At 32.0% G+C, this 25969-nt stretch overlaps 1 protein-coding gene across 11 annotated transcripts in view; it reads right to left on the bottom strand.

Annotated features, from left to right (window-relative positions):
- Positions 1-25969, bottom strand: part of LRRC7 (leucine rich repeat containing 7) — a 474513-nt gene that overhangs the window by 226079 nt on the left and 222465 nt on the right. For all 11 annotated transcript variants that reach the window (XR_012497277.1, XM_074334934.1, XM_074334935.1 and 8 more), the window contains 2 exons: positions 19778-19867; positions 15030-15086 (listed from right to left, as the gene is read on the bottom strand). Coding sequence is in view for 10 of the 11 variants with exons in the window: in XM_074334934.1 (XP_074191035.1) it covers positions 15030-15086; positions 19778-19867 (147 nt within the window). In the remaining variant the exon portion in view is untranslated. The remainder of the gene's footprint in view (positions 1-15029; positions 15087-19777; positions 19868-25969) is intronic.

Raw genomic sequence — 25969 nt, 5'->3', positions numbered from 1 at the left:
TGTGTATCGCTAGGCCTCTGGGTCCAAGTTAAAAATACTCATTCTGTGAAAATAAATGACATTTATTTCTTCATTTATTCAACAACTATTGATTATTGTTCAACTCTGTGCAAGGCAGAATGCCAAGCATCGAGGAGGTTACTACTGCATGATTAAATAAGATAAAAGAACGCAGAGGACAGTTCTTCAGGATCTAGAAATCCGATAACTCAGCAAATACAAAATGGGCACGTGCGTCACAGAAATTTAGCGCATATATCTTACGATTTACGTGGGTCAGAGGGAGTGATTCTAATATCAGTGCTTTGGTTTCCTGAGCAGTTGTTATCTGGATCCTGCTGTGTAAGTGCCACAGTGAGGAACAGCAGACAAAGCAGGAGCTGAACTGGTAAACTAGGAACCCAGAGCCTCGCTCAAACTCCCCAACTCAAAGGATGATAGGAAAAGAGAATATCAGGAGAGAACTTCTAGCATGGTAATTTTGGGGTAGCCTGCATGGGAATGACCCCCTTCTCTCTGAATTTCTTTCTATCTTGAGCAAGGACTTCTGCTGTATATGAGTCCCTCCAAGAAGCTTCTCTTGGCTGCTTTTTCGCCCCTTCCCTCTGCAAGCTTTAGAACCACTTCTATTTATTATGCATTAACTATGTGAAGCACTATTGGGTATAATACACACACTGTATTATTTATAATGCCTAAATGCATAATAGGAAAACTGAAGTTCAAAGAGGCTAAACCACTTGCCCTAAAACACTGGTACTAAGAGGTGAAAGAGATCTGAATTCATGTTTGCTCTCTCTAAAACCCAGGGCCCCTCCACTTGGCATGATACTTTTCTTGCTCCTGACATAGGAAGGGAACTATAGGTTAAGAAAAAAGAATTCAGATTTTATTTTGTAAACTATATATATATATATATATATATATATATATATATATATATATACACACACACACACACATATATATATATATATATATATATATATATATATATATATATATAAACTATAGAATTTTTAATTAAAAAAATACTGGTATATTTTGGAAATTTGCCTTGGGTTTTAAAAGAAGATTGTTTTATTTTGTTATTAAACTGTTGACACAGCTCATCTAACAGCTCTTTTTTTCAAAGCAATACTTATTTTTTATTATAAACTTTTCAAGCAGTAATTGTATTCTGTGTGAGATTTATAAAGATTTCTGGAATCCCATTGCATCAGGTCACCCCAAGTATGATGGTTAAAAAAGAGCTTATGATACACCAAAAAATTAATATTCCTGTTTCATCTTACTTGCTTAGTAAAGCCCGAGGGAAAAATCAGTGTGCTTTCTGTTTGAAAATACAGATGGAAAAAAGTGACAGAAAACAATAGAAACAAAATTAGGAAAGTTAATTATCCATGTTACAATTATATCTAAGGTCTCAAGTTAAAAACATGCAAGAGTTCAAACAGAACTATGCTGATTTACTTATTTAATATTTGCTTTGTAGGTAGAATAGAAATAGCAAACATAATGAGTTTATTTAATGGGATTTTGTATCATCTATTCAAAACCTCACAACTGGAATGCATGCCAAGATTTTATAAATGAATAAATTTTACTTATAACCACTATTGAATCTTAATCATTACACTGGATTTAAAAATATACAAAATATTATATCAATTAGTGAATTACAACTGAAACAAGAGTTTCAGGTTTCTCTTTGTTACTATGAAAGGTAACAGCTATCCACTGCTCAAACCAACTGAGTTCATATTTCTCATCTACTTTCTCCCACCATTTACTGAATTTCAGGTCTGCCTTCATCTTTCAACATACTTCTTCCTATGACAGTCTGAATACTTATTTTAAATGAAAAATTTCTATCAGGAATTACATCTAAGAGAAAAAATAAAAGGTGCTAATTTCTTAATGATAAATAGAACAGAATTCCAAGACATGGATTATTTTACAATTTCAGATAGATAACAAATCACCAAATAATGGTTCCTTCAATACAACAATGGAGCACACTGTGTATCACCTATTAGTGTTTTTTTGTTTTTGTTTTTTGCCTGATAGCATCAGGGGGATGTGTAGTAGCTGAATTTGGGTAGCAGGGAAGATTTAAAGATTTTGTAAACATTTCCAAGTAGAATACATTTAGTAAGCTATAGAAACTTTGCTAAAATACCTCTATAGCAAATTATAATTGCATTATGGATTTTTGGATACAAAGTGTTTTAAATGGTTTGCTTCCCAGGCAAATAATGGTTCCTCAATACAACAATGGAGCACACTGTGTATCACCTATTTGACACTGTGTATCACCTATTGTCACAACATTTGACAATCTAGAAGAGGCCATATTACACTGTACCTTCCTTTCTTTAGAACATATTTTCATTTTACATAATGCTATGGAAATTCATTCTATATAAACATACTATAATGTATTTTCTTATAAGGAATCATAAAAAATATATCCGAAGTTTACTTTTTGCCCAATTACAATAGATAACAATCGCAGTTAGCTAATCCAAGAAAGTAAATAAAGTTAACGTAGAACTAAAAGTGTCAGTTTAAGCTACCTCTTTATATTGTTAACATTTTTTTAAAAAACAAAAGATAACACCACCAATAAGACAGCTGTAGTGTATTCTCTTCAAAGCTAACAGCGAGGGGAATGGCTAAAAGGTATGCACGTGAAATAAGAGGAAAGAAAAACAATGTGCATTGTGCTTGAGTTAATTTTTTAATAATCAAGAGTCAGATGTAGTGGACAAATTACTTAACGAGAAAATATCACAGAGTTTAACTTCTTATTCATTTCTGGTCTTTACAATCAATCAAGTATTCATCAGACGCCCACCAAGTGCTTGGCATTTTTCTAGGCATTAAAGTACTTCCTTCTATACCACACTGCCTGCCTTCATTTTAGCAAATATTTTTTGAGAACCTTCCTTATGCCCCACATTGTTGCATATATATATATATATATATATATATATATATATATATATATATATATATATATACATACATAAATAAAAGTAAGTATTGGGGATACACTCAGACAAAAAATCCATATAATGTGATAAAGGCTATCACAAAGGAATGTACACAATGCTATGGTAGCAAAGAGTAAGAAATAATTATGCGTTCCTGAAGTGTCATGAGACATTTATAGAGAAAGTGGGATATGGATTGTACTTTCAAGATTCACAGTACATCAACAAAAGAGAGAAGGGAAAATAAAACATTTTTTCTTGACCCTTTCGTATGCTCAGTTTTCTCCATCCTCAATCTTAGATTGTGTAGTCCCAGATTCCAGGCACTCTCCTATAAGCAGCCTAAGTTCCCTTGTCCCTTTCCTCCTCCATCTGGCATGCCTGGCACAGCCTAGTCAGCTGTCTCCTTCTGTGCCAGCAGCAAAGTATCTGATTCGCTGAAGAAGGTTGTTCAACGTTGCTGAATGGATTTCTTTCAAATATATACACTTAAATTTCAAATGGGCAGCCATCTCTGCCAGATGATTGATTCTATGATACCACCCTAAAATATGCACTTCCCCATTCTCTAAGAGAACTGCTTTTTCATAATTTCTCCCATCTCCTCAAATCTCCACCATTCCTTTCTCACTCTCAGGTGATAATTCTTCTTCATGCTTCATAGAGAAAATCAAAGCAATTAGTCAAGAACATTCTCATCTTTCCACTCCCAGGCCGTGATCCATGTTCATATCCATCTTCTCTAGGACTTTTATATGTCCGTGTTAGAAGGATCCTTGCTTCTATGGCCACCTCCTTCACTTGCACTCTGCATCACATTCCCTCACCTCCTCATATATTGAGTTTTGTAATTATTTCCCTTCTCTCTAGAATCATCTATTCCTGTTTCTACTGGATAATTCCCATCAGCTTGCAAATATGCTTTAACACCATCTGTATTAAGCAAACAAACAAAAAAAACAAAAAAAAAAAAAACAAAAAAAAAACTTTCCATGACACCATATTGCCATCCAGTTGCTGCCACATTTTCACGGTTCCATTCTGCAACCAAACTTAGTGAAGGAGCTGTCTGTACTTATTGTCTCCTTTGGCTAATCCCTACTCTCTCCTCAACCACTCCAATGAGGCTGCACATAATGCATTACTGAAATAGCTCTTACCAAGCTCCTATCAATGACCTATATCTTGCTAATGCCAATGCTCAGCTTTCTGTTCCCATCTTACTTGAATAAATGCAAACGCCACCTTTTCACCAAGGTCTTCCCTGACCAGCCTAGACAAAAACAACAAACAAACAACCAAACCAAACAACCAACAAATTAAACAAACAAAAAACCCAAAGCCAAACTGTTTCTATAACATCATCCTGTTTTCTTTATAGCAATTACCTGCCTTATCCCCTTGTTTGTGTGTTTATTGTACGTCTTCCTCCACTAAGTTTGGAAGTCATTGAAGAGTAGAGTGTCTGTCTCTACTGTTCATTGTCATATCCTTTAGCACCTAGAATAGTGTCTGACACATGTTAGTACATGCTCAATTAAAGCTATTTTTAAACTTATTTCTTTATGAGCAACTTGTAAGTTATATAAAGAAAGAACTTATCAGCAAGTGTGCAGAGGCACAAACCTGCAAGTCAAATTTAGGGAATTGAGTGGGGAGTGGCTGGAGGGAAAGTAGGGGCCACACTGAGGTCTGGAATACTATGGTTAGTGGTTTGGATGCTATTGTACAAGAAATGGAAAGCCAAAAGTTTTTAATTTTATATTCTCTCTTAAATACAGACACTAGGTATAACATCTTCCTTTTATAAAACTAAAGCATGTAAGTATATTTAAAATGCATATCCATTTAGTTGGATACAATAATTAAAGAAATGCCCTTTAAGATTCTATTTACTATAAGACATGCTTTTCCATTTGTTTTTGGAAATTGCGTGAAACATTTAATCAAAGTAAAACTTTGGTTTTAGAAATCTGTTTAATTTAGAAATGTTTTACTATAATCATAAGAGTCAATAGCCTTAATACCATTTTAATGTAGTTAAAAGACAACGTAATTTATCTAAATTGCCACTGAACGTTTCTTAATGGAAAATATGTTGTCCTTATTTTTAACCAATTCATGTAGCATACTATTTTCAGTATACCTTTTTAGAACAAACATAAATCTAAACAGCTACTGTTTGGTAAAAGTCATAGTATTTTAATCTAATTAATTTTATTTCTAATATTACTTGTAAAATTATAGGACATTTACTTTATAACTAGCATACATTGTTATTTTGTACTAAATGTTAGTGGAAGTCTTTTTGATATATTGAAAATAGTTTAACTATAAAGAGAATAGAGAAAATAAATAGAAATACAAAGCAGTTAGGTAAAGGTTTGGGATCCTTTTGAGTGTAAATGATGCAAAACTAATGATAATGGAATAAGAAGTTTGGCAGGGAAGAAATCATAATTTTTAAAAGCCATGAAGGAAAAACTAAAATCTCATATCACTAAAAGAAAACATAAATCCAAAGAAATTAGTATCACAAAGTTAGCATAATATGTGAATTTTTATTTTTAATATTGCTCAGGCACTGATGTTAAATGTCACAGAAACTGTGGAAAACTATAGCAACTTAGAAATATCCCCCTTGAGCCTGTTCAGCAGAAAATCAAGCCTTTTTAGGATGTATTTTGCATATTGAAAGACCTGAATTAACCCTGACTTGAGTAGAGAAGAAAGTGGACACTACAAAGAGAGCAGACAATTTATGGAGAGCTAGAGACATTTCATTTGTTTTAGTATCTATTATTGAGCCAATAATCAATAACAGAGTAGTTTGTACTTTACTCTTCAAGAGTCCTTTTCAAAGTAAAACTGAAAACATAGATGGCAGGGAAATCTCTTAAAATGATGGAACGAAGCATATCTCATGAAGTTCAGTTTTGTCCCTCACTTACCAAAATACAGATGCTCCTGGACTTAACGCTGGGATTATGTCCTGATAAACGCATTATACACTGAAAATATCATTAAGTTGAAAATGCATTTGATACCCCTAACCTACCAAACATCATAGCTTAGCGTAGGCCATCTTAAATATGCCCTAGACACATACATTAGCCTAGAGTTGGGCAAAATCATCTTGCGGCCACCTCCCAGCATCATGAGAGAGTTACCGTATTGCATAGAGCTAGCCCAGGAAAAGATCAAAATTCAAAATCCAATGTACAGTTTCTATTGAATCTATATGGCTTCTGTACCATTGCAAAGTCAAAAAATTATAACTCAAACCACCATAAGTCGGTAGAGAAGGTCTTAGTGAAAATCATTCAACAATACCTCTTGAGTGTCCACTATTGCTAAGATTGTCCTATTACAAAATTTATAATTCGAAAGGAAAAGCATACTGCTCAGCATCACATACTTGACAGCTTGACTATAGAGTTGAAACTGCAAACAACATATTCAAGACAATCGAAAAAATTCTCTCACAAAATGAAGCTTGGATTTCTGAGACCAACTATAATTAGATTAAAATTCTTGTGAAAACTTTGTCTTGAAAAACTCTGATTTTCAGGTGGTGAATATTCCATTTGAGATCTGGCTATTGGAATTCAGGTATGTGTTTGCAATTCACCCCCTGAGAAGTGATATTTACGACCACAGGAATAGATGAGGGTAAACAGGATCAAATATATGGTGACGGAAGGAGAACTGACTGGATGGTGAACACACAATGTAATAAATAGATGATGTATTACAGAATTGTACACCTGAAATCTATATAACTTTACTAACCATTGTCACCCCAATAAACTTTAACTAAAAAACAAAAGAAAGCAAAAAAAAAAAAAAGTAAAGAAAATCTCTGATTTTCAAAGTTACCACTCTGACTGCAGAATCTATGACTAATTTCACAGCAAAAGTGATGAAAAAATTAAGGGGAGATTTGGAGTTTTTCAGACAGAAAAGGGTACATTTCTAAGAAAGATGCTTGGAAGTTCAAAGGTGTGTTGTACATTGGATGTAGCAGAGAGGGCCTGCGGGATGGTGAATGTTGGAAGGTAATAAGACTAGAAATGCTGACTCCAAACTATGAAGGATCTTTACATGTTTGTCCTCTGCAAGCTGTGAGCTTTTAAATTGACATGTGCCATGGTCTATTTTAATAAGAAAACTCTGACAACAATAAGGAGATGGACCCAGTAAGGGAGATAAAGGAAAGGAGGAGTTACTGGTGTAATATTAAGGAACTCAAGTAGGTCAAAGACAGAAGCAAGAGTGCTTAGACGTGACATAAGTTGATGGCGGGTGGATTTGGGGATAGTAGGAGAGGAAAAGAGGATGAAGATTTCTAATTTCCGTGAAGAGGTGGATGGTATAGCCATTAGGGATTTATCATAAGAAGCCTGGGATTTCTGTTTTGTTTGGTTTGCTTTGGTTTAGTTTGGTTTTGCAATGGAGTGGTGGGTGCAGGAGAAAGATGAAAACGATTTCAGTTTTGATAGGTGGTGAATATTCCATTTGAGATCTGGCTATTGGAATATAAAATTGGAATTCGGGTAAATGTTTGCAATTCATCACCAGAGAGGTGATATCTGAGACCACAGGAGTAGATCTATTAATTAGGTCCTTTGTGTCTTTGTGTATTTTTCTGGCCCCAAACTCTGAGACCAAGGTCAATACTAGTGTGATGTTCAGAATATCTCTTTAAAAGATACCACATTTATCCATAAAGGGGAGAGGAACTGTCCACATTCAATTATTTGAATTTGCAAAGCTGCAATGAATGGATTTATAAAAGTATATGAACTCACAAATGGTGGATACGTTCCTCTTGGTGCTTGCTGAGAGTGTTGGTCTATTTATTTTTTTATCATGTCTTTTAGTATCTTTGTCCAATTTTCCCAAAGAAACTACCAATTTTAAAAAGAAAAAACGCCAGTGTTTAATAATGGTAGATATTAGTTTGGTGCAAAAGTGATTGCGGTTTAAAAGGTTAACCATAATTGCAAAAACTGCATTTACTTTTGCACTGGTCTAATTTTAGTTGAAGCTCTCACATACATTACTGAGGATGAGAAACAATCAATTATATGAGTTCTCATTACAGGACTGCTTGAAATTAAGAAAAGCAAAGTACGATCACATGATTTTTAAGCCTTTGTTATGAAGAAAATATTGAAAAAACACTACACCCTTTCTAATAAAGAGATTTTTATGAGATAAAAATGGAAAAAAAATGTATGACTAATTCCAGTTTTTTCTTGCACACACTGAAGTTTTCCAAGTGCCAGAGTTTACGCACTTTCCTGGTCCTACATGATCACGAGACTCATTTTCATCACCTATGACCCAAAATACAGTTTACAGTTCAAAGAAGGTAATGACTACCCAGTATTCTTTAAAAATAATGAAGTTTAAAGTAGTTAAATAATCAGTAACAAGCAGAAAGGGCCTGAATACAAACCAGGTTGGTCTGGCTGCAAAGCATATACCCATTCAAGTACATTATCTTCCCAGGTAAACAGAACGAAGCACAAGTTATAATTGTCCACGAGAGACTAAGCCTTGAGACCTAATGAAACTGCTGAAGCCACAGAACTTTCAACTTCACGATTGTATCAGACAGCTTTTATCTTTTGGTAAATTTAATCATCAGCGATCCGAATGGCTATTGATTGAAGTACTCTGGACGAGTGATTTGATCTAATGGTTTTATTTGGCATGTGTGCCCTCTCCCTAGCACCTCACTGAAATTGATACAAACTTACCTAGCCATAATATTCTCAATCCTAATTTTATATTGAGAGTAGGCTAAAAAATATAGTTAGTTCACAGAGAGAGAGCTATAGCCTTCCCTCTAGTGAATCTTTGGAAGATTTATGCTTGATATTTTATAAGAGACTCTAATAATTACATTGTTATAATGCATTATAATTTATAGAATATTATATGTACTACTTGCTTCATTTGAATTTACAGTATAACACCAGGTGAGAAGTAAAGAAAATACCTAGTTCTAAGTGCAATTGTCTACAACCAGAGGCCACTACTATGGTAATCCTTGGTTAGTTTGCTTGTCATATTGTCATTTTGATAAAGATAACCGAGAATGGGATAGTACCATGGGTTTAGCAAAACACTATGCTTTATAAATTTTATATACATTGATAAAAGCATAAGGTTATATGATTATGAAAACACATTGTATCCAATTATGTATTACAGTCACAAAAGCAATTAATAGAAACATCAAAAAGCTATTCTGTAAGCTGTGCCTGACAAGGGAATTTTTTGTTACAATAGCACTAAGGAACTATTGATGTCTTTTATTGAGGTAACTAGTACAGTAATGTCAAATGAGATAAATTCATTAATAGGACCACTGAAATGAGAATAGAAAATGACTTAGTCACAACTGTCCATTTCAGAATACATATTATTTTATGATTTTTTCTTCATTATGCTGCCAATAATAAGGTAGTAAAATACATAACAAAGGAAGAGAGGTTTCAAAAAGGAAAACATGACAAGTACATTATATTTTTGTAACTCTGACTATAGAGTAATCTTATTTAAAAAGAATAAATGAACTTATGAAATCTAAAAACGTTATTTGCAAATAAATAGAAAGCTGAGTTATAATTACAAATACATGAAGTATTTATTGCCATTCATGTGGGAAAAAGTAAATCCACAGTACATATATTATTCACATATGTAGAACGTTTATCATTGAAATGCTCATTTTTACAAATAGGCATTTTATTACATGAATGCAAACTCTCCCCTTGCCCTGAAATCTACAAGTATTACAGAAGTGAAGGTTATAATTTTCTCCATGTGATAGTGTTTTTTTATTTTGAAGAATTTTTGTTTGAAAATCACTTTTTCAAATAAGTTAAACAATCAAACTTACAAAATGGTTCAAAGTACCAAACAAATAACTTTTCTGAACTACTTGAGATGCACTGCAAACCTGGTGGCCCATCGTTGCCAAACACTTCCGTGTCTATTTGCTACAAACAAACCCATTCTCCTACCAAAGCAAAATGCAACCACCCAAATTAGGAAATCAACATTGATACATTGCTACCATCCAATCCTCAGACCCCATGCAAATTTTGCCAGTTGTCCCAATATTTTTTTTTATTGACAAAAGAACCAATTCTAGTTATAACGTCTCTTTAGTCTTCTTCAGTTTGAAATACTTCTTCAGTCTTTTCTTGACTTTCATGATCTAATGTTTCTCACTAAAAGTATTTTAATGTAGCTCTGATTTTAATTTATATTTATAATTCAAGGGGATCTTTTTTAATTAGAGTCTCTGTCCAGATAAGGCACAATGTTTTGACACCTTCTATGAATATATGGGTGTTATGTTTGGGTCCTTAGACACTGAGAAAGGGAAATACTGTAGAGTTTCTGAACCTTTTCTTCAGGGAGGACATCACTAAATAAAAACAATGACACCTAAAGAACAAACTCATGTGTGATGGATACACAATTCACTAGGTGTCAAGCATACATAGTTTATGTAGTGGTTTTCAGAGTAGCATTCATGCTTATACTTGGGAAAATTTTTCTTTAAAACTATACCTTAATGATTTTTTTTTAATGTAGGGTTCAAAAAATTTCATAGATGACAGTAGAATATAATCCTATTAATGAACCAAATGAAATTTTGCTCAATAAAATATTCTCTTTTGAGCAAATATACTACAAACAGTTACATAATTAAAATAATCCACTTGACAAATTTGGTCCTTTAAAATTGAGAGGGTCCTTTTTTTTGGTGTTCTTTAACAGCATAGTAAGTATTTTGATGTGGCTTATTTTACATAAAAAGACAAAAATAATCTACTTTCAGGTGAAAATAAAAATGTGGAAACTCACAATAGACCATGAATATATTGGAAGTAGATACAACTGGGTTTTGGAATTAACTATTTTCTAGATTCAACAGCTTTTTTCAGTTTCTCAGAGGAGCTCATGATCCAAATTAAGTTGTCACTATTTCAGATTTATAGTCTCCACTCTGAATCCTTCTTCAAGCAACTCTTAAGAGTTCCTTTACCACCAAGTTCATTCATTTTTCCCTTTTTTGTTCAGCTCATTAATGTTGACTCTATTGATATTGCCCCAGAAATTCTAGAGGAACATGTCTGAAATATTACTCTTAGTCAGTGTATTATGATAGCAGATTGAGGAATCACATTTCATGCCTTGTGTACCCAGGAGGCAGGGTAAAAGTAAACATTAATATTAGCTGAATCTGTGTTTTTTTCCTTCATATTCATATTTTCAAAATTATTACAGACACAATAACATAAAATCATATTTTAGTTCAAGTTAAAACAAAGTTAATCGTAGCCATAATATACTATTAATGGGCAGGCCATATTTTAACTTAAAATTATTATAAAAATTCTTCTCATAATTATGAAAATATTTTATTTAAAGATAAAACCCACTATTATTACTAATCATTATATGTTACGTTACTTCCAAGGAATTGGTTTTTAATTTTCACTTTAAAAAATTGTTCTTATCCTTTCACTTTTTTCTTGAGATATATTGTTTCTTGATTAAATGTATCACATTTTAATGACAAAAGCAAAGAAATAAGTTATATTACTTTAAGATTTTCTTTAGTTGTTATAAATATTAATTTCCTTAATTTGAAATTACTTTCCTCCCTTGTCATGCCTTAGCTATTATATGTAATTATAACAACCCAAGGGTGTGTGTGTGTGTGTGTGTGTGTGTGTGTGTGTGTGTAAGTTTAAAATTTAAGGCTCAGCTATCAGCCATTGAGAACCTCCAATCATTTATCTTTGTTCTCCTCCATCTGATGATTACCACAGACCCATCTGATTATAGTATTTGGTATCCCATATAATTTTCTATGGGGAAAATAATCAACTGACAAAATGTCCAGGATGCATGATGGATATTTCTCATTTGAATCAATACATCAGCATTCTTGTTTATTTATTGAGTGCTTACTATGTGCCAGGCATTGTTTTAGGCTCTGAAGATTTAGCAGTGACAGAAAAGAAAAAAATAAACCCTCTCCTTAATGGACCTTAGTTTCTGCCAAGGAGATCATCTCTCAAAGTAAACAGAGTTAAAATAATTCAGAGAACCATAAGTGTTAGGAAGGATTTCAAATGTAAGAGTGAATTGGTATAAAGGCTGGGGGCAGAGGGTTCAATCTTATGATGTGATCAGGGAAAGCCTAAGGAGGTAATATCTGAGGAAAGATGTAATGCATAAGAAAGATCTAGCCATACAAAGATTAGTGGTAAGTGAATTCTACACAGAAATAGCTAGTGCAAGAGCATCAAATGAGAACAAACGCATTTCTGATTTGCCCTCGAAAAATGTAATCATGAGAATAATTCTGCTATGAGGAAAAATTGTATCTTGAAATCTAAAGGTTTTTCATTTTGATTAGTTAGTTTATTCAGATGCTCAAAGTTGTCAATTATTAGTCATAATCAAGACCAACTGTTTCAATGATTTTTAAGCAAATGTGTATAAGAGAAATTTAATTCTCTCACTCATATATATAGAAGAATGATCATAAAGAAGCTGTAAAAAATTATAATACTAACTTCTATTAAATAACTGTAATAATTTGTTCTAGAATCTGCACATATCAAAATGTTTCTATTAGTTTACTAAAAAGATTCACATTTAAATGTGTGGTATATCATAATTCTTACAGATTTTTACCTTTTTCACAGATTGCCAGGCATATGGACTTTAATACAGAAGATGAAGAGAAAATCACTGAAGATCCCTAAAGACTTGGCATCTTATTTGTATCCCTGAGGAAATAATGAACTATCTCTTCTTGGAGTAATTAGTATAAAACTAACTTGTTTCTCCTAAAAGTACGTTTCTTTATTTTCACCAGAAGTACAAAATAAAGGAGAGTAGAAAGCTCTGGCATATCTCTCAGTTACAGGCCTAGCTTGGTGATCAGAGGTACTATGTGTAATACATAGAGAAAATACAGTTTATTTTTATTTACAACAGAACTTTCTGCAACTCTCATTTTATAGACACCAGAACTAAGATACAGTTCTCTGTATTTTATGCATGTTTTGTTTCTTTAGATTTGTGTCTATAAGTTAAAAAGTGAACATACTAGAGTGAAAATAACTTTGAAAATGTCTTTAAATGTAAACATTGTAACAGCGATACAAGTTATACATGCATAACAGTCCATCAACGAGACCCGCTGTCATTTCTACACATCTTTACAATGTATTTTACACCAAATGCAGTTGAATGCATGTTATCCCACTTACTTCCATTCTGTTTTGATACTGTGCCACAGTTTCAAATCCTACAGAATACCCACACACCAATTACGAGCATTATTACTCATTACTATGAATCATTCACACAGCTATCTCATACGAAATCTATATATTATCAATATAGTCAGGCCCTAATTTACACTTAAACTTTCTATCTTAAATATATATATTTAAAAACCTGACAAGTTATTTTATATTTATTTCACATTTTCACATCAAAACTATTATTTGAGAGCAGAGGGGAAAGGATTCTCCTCCACATATTCAATGTCTTCTCCTTGATCTAAACATATATATTTAGATGAAGGCAACAACTGCCCTTTCACTATGGTTTAGTTTTTACTTAGCCATGCTTCCACTGTATTTTAAATGTAACATTTAAAGCATTGGGCATGGAAATGTTGGCACTAGCTACATTTGCAGGAGATTAATGCCAAAACAGAAATACATTCAATCATACCCCCATCTCTGTTTATGCCCCCAACCTGGGAGAGGTGCCATCCATTAAACCTATGCATAACGCTATGGCTTAGAGAAAGGCTACTCAAAAGTGCAGGGTGTCTAGATATGGAGACATTTTCTCCTTCCACTTACAGAGGAAGAATAGATGTTTTATCTCTCTCTATATATATTTAAATGAGATCCATGTCATTATTGAAAGTTTAATATTATCCTGATAGAATTTTCATACATGATATCATACATAAAATATGCTTGAAGGTATTTTATTGTTTTATTGGCTAAAAAAAAAAAAAAAAATCAATGCAATTCAGTCCAGTTTGCTTAAGGAAAGGATTTAAAAAGTAAGAAATAAAGTTAAGTTTTGGTTCAGCAGAAGAAAGATGTCTGAGTCTTGCTAATATGTTTGAAAAATTAATCACTGTACTAAATATTTTTTTGCAATACTACACGAGGGTAATAATAGCAACATGGTACTTTCAATAATTTAATTGTAACATATACCATTCATATTGATTTATTTGAGTAAAAAAAACTTCCCATTTTGAATAATTTTTGACTTTCAAAACATTTTTTCCCCTGTGTAGCACCAAATTCTATTATTAGACATAAATAAGTCAAGGCATAGTACAAAAAGCATTTTATGAAACTAAACATTACATAAAATTTCAGTATTAGGTTTTACATAAAAATCCTGTGTTATTACATAAACCAAATTTTAAATAGACTAGTAAAAAAAGAACAGTTTGAAATAATTTATAAACATAAATTTTCTTCAAACCACTTTAGGATCTCTAGAAAAAGTTTAATGATTTTTGAAATAAAATATTTTGGTATAGTCTTGATTTAAAAACTTAAAAACTATCACAATCCATAAATAAACTTGAAAATTTAAGCATCTTATTGGGTTGAACCTTTTGAAACTGTTGATTGTTTTTGAGCTTAAAACTATCAATTTAATAAGTTCAATGAAGTAATATACTGGTGTGTGTGTTCAGCTATGAGAAGAAACTTAAATGGGTTCTTCCCACATTTACATGTAATTATATGATTTTATAAGGCTGGATACATTTTTATTTAATATGAATCTCTTATAGTATAGACTAGTTTTCAGTCTCTAGGAAAAATTATGGAAAAATTAACAATCAAAATGGCAAAGCATAGCCAAAATAAAAATAGTCAGTATTTTCATAGCGAAAAAAATCACAATTAAAAATTTAGAAAATATGCAGTCACTTACTTTGGTAGAGTTTTCAAATGATTTTCTCTTAACTCCAAGATCCGCAATTTGACAAGTCTGCAGAAATGAATTTAAAAATTGCTTCTTAATATTTTTCTACACAACAATATTCCTGTGGTAAAGTCCATAATCACTACATTCTCCCAACAACTATGTCCAACATCACATGCCATGTTTATAGATTTTAAAGTATAATACAAGTTGATTAAGAGAAGTGTTACATCAACATTAGAAAATAACAAACATCATTTGTCAAAATCAAATTTGTCAAAATCAAACTTGACAAGTCATTTGTAAATTCATCAAAATTTCCTAAAAATAAAGATCATTCAAACACAACATTGAGCCCAAATCTTTTAAATTTCATGTTTTATAAAAATACATTCACTGTTGTTTAATTGGATGCAGTCAACAGATTACTGAATATCTACTAAATTCTGCGTTCACTTTCCCTAAAAATACTATAAATGAACTTGTAAAGTAAATAATGTAACATAGTGGTTAAGAGCTTGAGCTTTATGGTCAGAAAGATCTGGATGACACTCAGTTGCTCATAGTCTATCTCTGCGATACTGGGCAAATTAATTAACACCTCCTAAGTTTCACCACCTATAATGAGTATGTGATAACAGTGTCAGACGAATAGGGTTTTGAATAGTAAGTGATGTCACACATGTAAAGCATAGTACCTGGAACATCACAAGTTTTAATATGTGCAGCTATAATATTACCATCATCATTAATTGCACAATGGGAAAAGTTCTATAATACACCATATTTCACTGACTCTAAAATGAACATCTTAACATTTCTGAAGTGGATGTGCATTAAAATTCTATAGCATTATCTATCTTGTGAGGCTGCGGCAATCTGTGGAGAGGATGAAAGGTGTTCATGTTTCTGTTGCTATGTAGCATTTGTGATTAGGAATGCATGTCATACCCAGCTACTTGTTAAAGTCTGCAGTTGGGGACACTCATGTTTATAACTGAATTTTACTCATGTTTACAACTGAATTTTAAAATGTACTCAGTTGAGGCTACTTTGAAATATATAAATTGTATTCTCTGAATTACTAGTGTTTGAAGAATATTTCACTGTTTAACTATTTCACCTTAAATCACTCATATTTACTGTGCTTTTAGGTATTCATCTAGGTCTCTTCCTCTTTCTTTTTTTTTGTTTTTTGTTTTGACTCTTATCAAGTTTCTAACTTAATTTAAATCTTATAACTCTTCATCTCTATAGGAAATGAAGTGATTCAGTTCTTCAGAGAGTGGGTAAAAGAGATTTCTTAAACATTTATATGTTGCAAATCTTCTCAACACTTGTACTAATGTAATGATATTCTGGCCTTTAAGGGCACCAAATCTCAGGTTTTGAAAGGGATCTTAAGCATATTTTTACCAAACTACCCAGCTAGAGGTTAAAAACCTTTTTCAGATCATGATAATAAAATGGAACATGTTTTGGCAAACAATTTATGGAAAATTAAATTCTAATTCCAAGTGGGTTTGGCTTAGAAAAATGCTGTTGACAATAAGCTTAAATTGTCTTAACTTTTAAGATATATCCTTTATATTTGTAATAGTCAAGACATGAAAACAACCTAAGCCTCCATCAACAGATTAATGGAGATATATATATATATATATATATATATATATATATATATATATCCATTAATATATATATATCACATTCACAATTCTATCAGAAGTATGTAACATTATCTCTTTCCTCATACTCTAGAAAGCTTTTGTAATAAGCTAGAATATGATGGCACTTTATAGCTATTTTAATTTGCATTATTCTTATTATTTGTGAGGAGAAACATGTTTCATGTGTTCACTGGTAATTTGCATGTTTTATTATTAATTGCTTGTACATACATTTACCCATTTGTTTTCCTATGAGATCTTTGTCTTACTCATTTGTAAGAATTCTTTATAGGTTAAGGATATAATTTGCTTTCCATATATGGTGGAAATATTTTCTCAGTTTATTGTTTTTCTTCAATTTTTAAACATTTTCTGATGTTATTTTATTTTAAAAGTATTAATGTAGTCAATCTATTTATCCATTTATATTTTCATTTGTTTCTATGCTATAAAGATATTTCCTAAACCAAGAGCCATAGATATTCATGGATATATTTTCCAGATAATTTTGCATTTTATTTTATTTATTTTATTTTATTTTATTTTATTTATTTTATTTTATTTTATTTTATTTTATTTTATTTTATCTTATTTTATATCTAACTCATAAAATTTATTTGATTATCAATGATCTAGTTTTACTTTATCTTTTGCAAAGTGTTTCATAAGTTAACATTGTCTTATTTACTGAATTACGAAGAGGTTTATCACAATGGTAAGTGAAATAAAATTGCATCACCTAAAACCCTAAAGATTCCACCAAAAACTATTAGAAACAATAAACAAATACAGTAAAGTTGCAGGATACAAAATCAATGTACAAATCAGATGATTGGAGGGTTAGACTTTTCAGCCCTACCCCCAGACTTCTGGGAGGGGAGAAGGACTAGGGATTGAGTTAAATCAACAATAGACAATGATTGAATCAGTCATGCCTACAGAATGAAGCCTCAACAAAAACTCTTGAATGAAGAGGTTGAGGGCTTCAGGGTCGGTGAACATATCAATGTCCTACGAGGGTAGTGCACCCAGAGAGGGCATAAAAGCTCAGTGCCTTTCCTCCTTATCTTGCCCTATTTGTGCCTTCCATTAGGCTATTCATAAGTTGTATCCCTATAATAAAATTCTAATTTAAAAATAGCAAACCAATAACAACAACAACAAAAACCAATGAACAAAAATCTATTGTGTTCCTATGAGCTACTGGTAACAATGAAATTTCAGAAAAAGAAATGAAAAGAACAATTCCATCAGCAATTTTAAAAAAAGGATAAAATACCTAGGAATAAAATTGACAAAGGATGTAAAGGACCTATACACTGAAAACTATAAAACATTATTAAATGAAATTGAAGCAGACACAAAGAAATGGAAAGATATTCCGTGTTCATGGATTGAAACAATCAACATTGTTAAAATGGCCATGATACCCAAAGTAATATACAGATTTAATGGAATTCCCATCAAAATCCCAATGGCATTTTTTCAAGAAGTAGAACAAAATATCATGAGATTTACATGGAACACAAAAGATCCAGAATAGCCAAAAAAATTCTGCGAAAAAAAGAAAAAGAACAAGGCCGGAGGTATCACACTCCCTGACTTTAATTTACACTACAAGACAATGATAATCAAAACAGTATGGTATTGGCAGAATACAGATCAGACACTCAGATCAATGGAACAGAATGGAGAACCCAGAAACAGACCCACATATATATGGGCAAATAATTTTTAACAAAGGAGCCAAAAACATACAGTGGAGAAAAGAAAGCCTCTTCAATAAATGGTGCTGGGAATATTGGAAAGCCACATGCAAAAGAATGAAACTAGATTGCTATCCATCACCATACAACAAAATTAACTCAAAATGGATCAAAGACCTAAAGATAAGACGTGAAACAATAAAATACATAGAAAAAACATAGGTACAAACTTATGGACCTTGGTCTTAGAGAGGATTTTACGAATTTGACCTCAAAGTCAAGGGAAGTAAAAGCAAAAATAAATAAATGGGACTATGTCAAATTAAAAAGCTTCTGCACAGAAAAGAAACCACCAACAAAACAAAAAGGCAACCAACTAAAGGGGAGAAGATATCTACAAATAATGCCTCAATAAAGGGTTAATATCCAAAATATATAAAGAATTCATACAACCCAACAACAAAACACAGATAATCCAATTAAAAAATGGACAGAGGATCTGAACAGACACTTGTCCCAAGAAGACAAAAGGCCAACAGATATATGAAAAATGCTCAACTTCACTAGCTATTAGGGAAATGCAAATCAAAACCACAATGAGATACCACCTCACACCTGTTATAAAGGCTATTATTAACAAAATAAGAAATAACAAATGTTGGAGAGGTTGTGGAGAAAAAGGAACCCTCATATACTGCTGGTGGGAATGTAAATTGGTGCAGCCACTATGGAAAACAATATGGAGGTTCCTCAAAAAATTAGGACTAGAGCTACCATATGACACAGTAATTCCTCTCCTGCGTATCTACCCAAAAAATTTGAAAACATTGTTCATAAAGATATATGGACCCCTTTGTTCACTGCAGCATTATTCATGGCCAAGACATGGAAATAACCAAAGTGTCCTTCAATAGGTCATTGGATAAAGAAGATGTGGCACATATATATGTGGCACAATGTAATATTACTCAGCCATAAGAAAAGATGAAATACTGCTATTTGCAACAACCTTGATGGATCTTGAGAATATCATGCTAAGCAAAATAAATCAAACAGAAAAAGACAAGAACCATATTATTTCACTCATATGTGGGATATAAAACAGAAAGTAACAAACAAACAAAATACTATTAGTAACAGACAACAGTACAGTGATTATCAGAGGGGAAGTGGGGAAAAGGCCGGTAGAAGAGGGTAAACGGGGTCAAACATATGGTGACGGAAGGAGACTTGATTTTGGGTATCGAACACACAATGTGATACACAGATGATGCATTATAGAATTGTACACTTGAAACTTACATAATCTTATCAACCAATGTCACCCCAATAAATTTAATAAAGTTTTTAAAAATGCATCATTTAATTTTCTTATTCTTACCTTCCAAAATTTGCTGGAAGGAATTCAAGAAAGGCGTCATTCAGGTAGAGCTGGGTCAGGTTTATAAGCTGTGTGAAGCCATCAGGAAGCCTAGAAAGAAGTTCAAGGTTTAGTCACTGCATCAATGTTGCCATAGAAGCAGAACAACAACAACAACAAAAAATATATATATATATATATATATATATATATATATATATATATATATATATATATATATATCCCTGAGGAGAAAAATAGAAGTGTAATATATTTTTCAACTCTCCTTTGGTATTACAGTATAGGAAGAATTTATTGAGCATGTTGTTACAGCTTTAAAATTTTGCCTGCTATTAAAATAAATGGCATTTACCCACCTCCATGCTGCTCTACTATGCTGAGATTTATGTCACTGCCAAAGTCAGTGATATCATCTCGCTGTTGCCCTAACATTATGCACAACAGAGAGATATGTCTTTATGGAAATTTCAAATTGCATGCCATGTTTTATAATTTTAAATTTAATGTTCTTTCCTGATAGGATACTCACATATACAGTCAGGCAAGGGTATCTCCTTACTCTGTCATTTAATCACTCAAATTTGTCTACAATTTGTTACAATGATGACTAAAGTTGCCTAATATGAAAAGGAAGGAGTATTTTTGTCCTCGCAACTAATAATTTCTTCAATGCAGGCTCAACATGGTATGTATGTTCTAATTCAAATTTGTCCAATTCATGTCCACTAAAAATGAATGACATTGAAACAATAATTAAACAGAATCCTAAAGGCTTTAGAAGGCGTTAAAAGAGTTGAGAAAATATCTTTTGGGGGAAATTTTACCAGTTAAATGAAACAATTATTTGAAATATTATATCTTTTTCACCAAAAAGATTTAACTCAAATATTTTCTGGGACATTTTTCCCTAGAAGGGTATTGAATTTTTTCCTGTCATTACATTTATTTTTAAACACCTTAATGTCTTTATCTGTTGTCTAGAAAAGATTATGTTCTTTTACAAAATACTGCTAAATAGTGTTCAAATTTGTCTTCCCCTCAAGTTATGACCTGTCTCCCTACTTGCCCTTACTGACAAAATTATTTAAAGAGCTACCTATATTCACTGCTTTTTACTACTTCTCAAGTCATTGTTTTCCAGCATCTACCCCAACTCTGTTACTGAAACTGCAGTTTCCAAAGCTTCCAATGATCTCTTAGTCCCCATTTAACTTTGCATCCCACACTGCTTAGCAACAGTCGCCATCATTGATTGTTCTCTCCTGTTTGGCTTCCAGTATACCACTTTTCCTCCTTCTCCTCCTACTTGTGGGACATTATATCTGATTTCATTCAATGGCTTCTCTTTCTATGCCCAATCTTTTGTCATGAAACGTTTTATATATAAAAGATTATATGTGTAGCCAAAATATATTATAATAAATAGAACTGGTACCTCTAAAACCCTCTGGGCGCCTCTCCCTGATTACATCTTCCTATTTGCTCCACAAATTCCTGAATGATGTTGACTGTTCTGATTTTCAAAAAGTTTTACTACAATTATTTCAATCCTTAAAAAAAATTTGGGTGGATTTGCATGTTTTTGAACATTATATAAATCAAATTATACTAGGAACATATTTGAGACTTTTAAAAATTAGCATTAATTGTGAAATCCATCCATTTTGATTTAGATTACTGATCACTATAGTATAGTATTCCATTGTAAGGATATATCACAATTTATTTATTATCCTCCTTATAAAGAACATCATAATTGTTTCTGGTGTCTTGTTTGTTTTCTATTGCAAACATTGCCTCTGTGAATATTTTAAAACATATAACCTTTTATACAGGGAATTATTTAAGTTATATCCCTGTACCATAGGAACAGCCCTCAACTAATAACTAGCAGGAGTATAAATAGCTCAGCTGCCTCACAGGTATTTTACACTGTTTCCCAGAGTTCCTCAGATAGAGTAAGATCCAGTGGTCCATACTAGTAAATAGCTCAACAAGTATTTCCTCAGACCACCTCCTAAATATAATGCTTGAATTGTTTCTAAACATCTGCTTCTGGGGAATACAGACTAAATACAATTGATACTTTTATACTAATTTGTAGGAATTTTTATACACTCTGATGATACTTATATTGATTATTTTTGCTACAAACATCTTGTTCCAGTTTGTATTTTGGAGTTGAATTGTTTGTATACATTTTCATAGAGGATGGTTCCATAAATTTGCTCTTAAAGAACGGAGGATTCGTGAAAATAGAAAAATAGGAGAAAGGAAGAAGGGAAGAGTGAGGGTGTTTATAATGTAGAGGTAAGAATTCACCTGAGATGGGTGACCAAGAGAAGATGCGTTCCAGAGAAAATGCTTTACGTACCAGCGTATTAGGAGTTAAGATTTGAGAATGTCAGTAGGGTATTAAATATTTGACTCAAAAGTTTGAACTTTATCCTATAGGATTAAAAAAAAAAAACTGTGGGAGATCATTGTTTTTTTCTATATTTTCCTTTAATGCATTAGAGCTCATATCCTTGTAGTATGATAGTTTTTATGATAATGATAGAAATGTTCAATAGGTTTCAACCCAATTTACCTACTATCTTTCTTTAATGTCCTCTACTTACTATACTGATTTGAAAAAAGGAATCATTCATGACTTTTTTTTTAAAAAAGGTATTAATACATGTAAAATGAGAAGAATGTTGAACCTTTTATCTAATAATTTACTTTAACGTAACTACTAATAAGTAAAAAAGCTTTAAAATACTAATTTTCTAGATAGGTACAATTTGAATTATTCAGTTTCCCTTAGTCTACTATTCTGCATATGTATACACTGAATGGTATTACATTGTACTGCTTCTTTGATCAAAAATATATTTCTTAATTTCTGCTTCACTGGAAAAATTTGTGCTACAAGGAAATCTGGCTTCTTATGTATACACTTCCTTGAAGATTGAAGAATTGACCACATTGTGCAGATTCCAACTGCAAAACTGGACTGCCAAAAATAAATAATATGAAAAACCAGAATATAAAATAATTTTTTTCTGCCTTGTTATAAACAAAGATGAGTTGACATTTTATATTGAACCATTCTTTTTTAAAAACATAGAGCTAAAGGTTATATTTATATAGTATGTCCTATTAAAAATTTATGTGTTTTTTTATTTCAGTCATTTCATTAAGCATTTATTGAATGGTTCTCTGTGCTTAGATTAAAAATTAATGGCTTTTTTCTCACTTTCCCCATAGTTTTCTATTCATAGATTTAGCAACATGCTTACACAAATTATTCTTTGTACAAGTGCTGGGCATTTTCTCTTCCTGGGATAAATTATAAGTTCTTGAGGACAAGAAATTTTGTAATCTCCTCAATGATCTAGTACTGTATTTTGAAACATACTATTTGAAAAATATAAAAAGTCAGTAGGTCTACTAAAGAAGACAGTCAATTTTATTTACTTCTAATTTTATGGTACAAATTTGTAGCTTCTTCTAGAGACAATGGCCCCATTTGTCAATATCACCATTTCCAGAGGAATATTCAAGGAGAGGCAAGGAAGAAGATAGTCCCAGCAAGATAGATATGCTTGATGAAGTGACTATCATGGATTTCTTTATCATCCTCCAAGCTACTCAATGAAATCCAACATTTTACATTAAGCTTGGGAGCTCTCAACAATGAAATAATATTACTATCCTAAAATCACTGGTGGTTTTTCACATTTGACTGATTAATTTAAAAAATTATATATGTTATATATATTGCTAAATAGCTCTCTGCTAAGAAAACACTTTCATTTTATTAATTACTCAAGTTAAAAGTGGGACAGTCAAACTACATCAAAGAAAGGATAATAAAACCAGACACCCATATGGTTTAGTGGTTGAGCACATAGGCACTGATGTCAGAAGACCTGGGTTTGAATCACAGTCTTTCAATTATTATATCTACGACCTTTGAAAATCTTTGTGAGACTTAGTTTACTTACTTTTAAAATGATATTACATGGGAGGTAGGGTGAGGATAAGGGGGAAGGTGAGGAGATTAGAAAGCACAGTCAGTAACCACAAGACTGCCACAGAGATATGAAAGTCATTTAGGGAATGTAATCAATAATGTTGTAAAGATTTTGTAGGGTATCCAATGGACACTTGTCTCATTAGGGAGACCACCTCAGGGATGATGTAGATGCCTGATCACTGCACTGTACACCTGAAGCTGAAGCTGAACAATAATGAATGTCAACTACAATTATATATATATATATTTAAAAGAAGCAGAGTACAGCATTAGGAACAGAGACAGTGGAAAAGTAATAGCTGTATGTGATGTCAGAGGGGTAGTAGATGGGGGAGGGGGGTTATCACTGTGTGAGGGATATAAATGATAAATGTCTAACTATTACATTATTCTGTACACCTGAAACTAATAAAAAAAGAGTTTGTACAAATAAAAAAATGGTATTACTAATATCTACTTCCATAGTTGCTCCAATGATTAAATGATGACCTGCCCCATAGTAAGAACTCAGTACATGGGAGCAATTATATTACTTTTACTTGGTATAGTAGTATTGTTTTTATTCTGATCTTTCAATGTTAACTAGAATACTAGTTAAATATTTTTATTAATGCTGTTTTATTATTGGAATAGGCAAATTAAGATTGGTTGCAGACATACTTGTTTCAACATTTTTCTTTTCTAATTCCATTTACTTTAGTAGTTAAATAAAAACTTATTACAGGCATTTGACCTCTAACAGAAGAGTTAGACCAAATTAAATTACAGGTTTTATAAGCTGTGATTAAGAAGCTAATGTAAAATATTCTACCCTTACTGGAAATGTATTTTACATCTAAATATTTAATTTATGTAACTTAAAATTCTAAAATTAATACAACAATATTATCGAACGTTTGAAAAATAGGGAGAAAAGAAAAATACTTCTCATAATTCCACCTCCTTAACATTGCCATCATTACCATTTCATGCATTTCTAATCTAATTTTCAATTAACTGTTTTAACATCACTGCAAACATGTTTCATGATTTCTCCCTTTACTTTGCAATTATCTTTCAATTTTGCTATATAACCATAGTGACTCCATAATCTATCATCCAAACTAGGACATTTTTGAGAGTTAAAAGAGCTATTATTAATCATGCCACATCAAGAGGTGTAAAATGGGATGACTTGAGCAAACAGAGCCTCGATTCCCTTGAAATGAATGAAAGTAGAAATCTAAACTTTGAGGACCCTGCTGAGGAGGGCTTAAAAGGAAGTGAGGTATGGGTTATTGAAAATTTCCTCAACCTGATAAAGGGCATGTATGAAAAACAACAAGTAACAATTCCACACAACGGTGAAAGTCGGAATACTTTATCTCTAAGTCTGGAAACAAGGCAATGATTTCCCTTTTCATCTCTTTTATTCAACATTGTACAGAAGGTCCTAGCCAGGACAATAGGAAAAAAATAAATAAACAAAAGTCATACCGATTGAAAAGGATAAAAATGAAACTGTCTTTATTCACAGGTGACATGATTGTCTACCTAAGAAACCACCTCAAATCTATGAAATATTTACTAGAACTAATAAATGAATTTACTAGAACTAGTAAGAACTAATAGTGAAGCTTTAGGACGTAAGGGCTATATAAAAATAAAATCAATTGTATTTCTATATACCAGCAATAAACAACTGAATAATAGAAAAATCATTTGCAATTGTACAAAAAACATGAAATACTTGGAATAAAATGAACAAAACATGTACAAGATTTACATGCTGAAATCTAGAAAACATTGATAAAAATACATTTTTATAGTATAGATAGATATATATTACAAATTATGCTCAGTGATAGGAATACTCAAGATTTTTGAGATGTCAATTCGCCCAAATTGATCTACAGATTCAATGTAATCCCTATCAAAATTCTAGAAAGATCTTATATTTCTGTAGACATTGGCAAGCTGATTATAAAATTTATCTGAAAAAGCAAAGGGCATAGAATAGCTCAAGTATTTTGATACAGAGGAAGAAAATTGAAGGACTCACAATCCCTAATTATATGAATTACTATAAAGGTACAGTAATTAAGACAGCATGGACTTGATGTAAAAAAATAGAATATAGATCAGTACAAAACAGAGAATTCAGAAATTGAACCACATACCTATGATCA

This window comes from Rhinolophus sinicus, linkage group LG06 (assembly GCF_036562045.2).
Source record: "Rhinolophus sinicus isolate RSC01 linkage group LG06, ASM3656204v1, whole genome shotgun sequence".
In the NCBI taxonomy this organism is placed as follows: Eukaryota; Metazoa; Chordata; class Mammalia; order Chiroptera; family Rhinolophidae; genus Rhinolophus; species Rhinolophus sinicus.
Note: the sequence above shows the minus strand (reverse complement) of the source record. Positions and strands in the feature narration are given on the sequence as shown.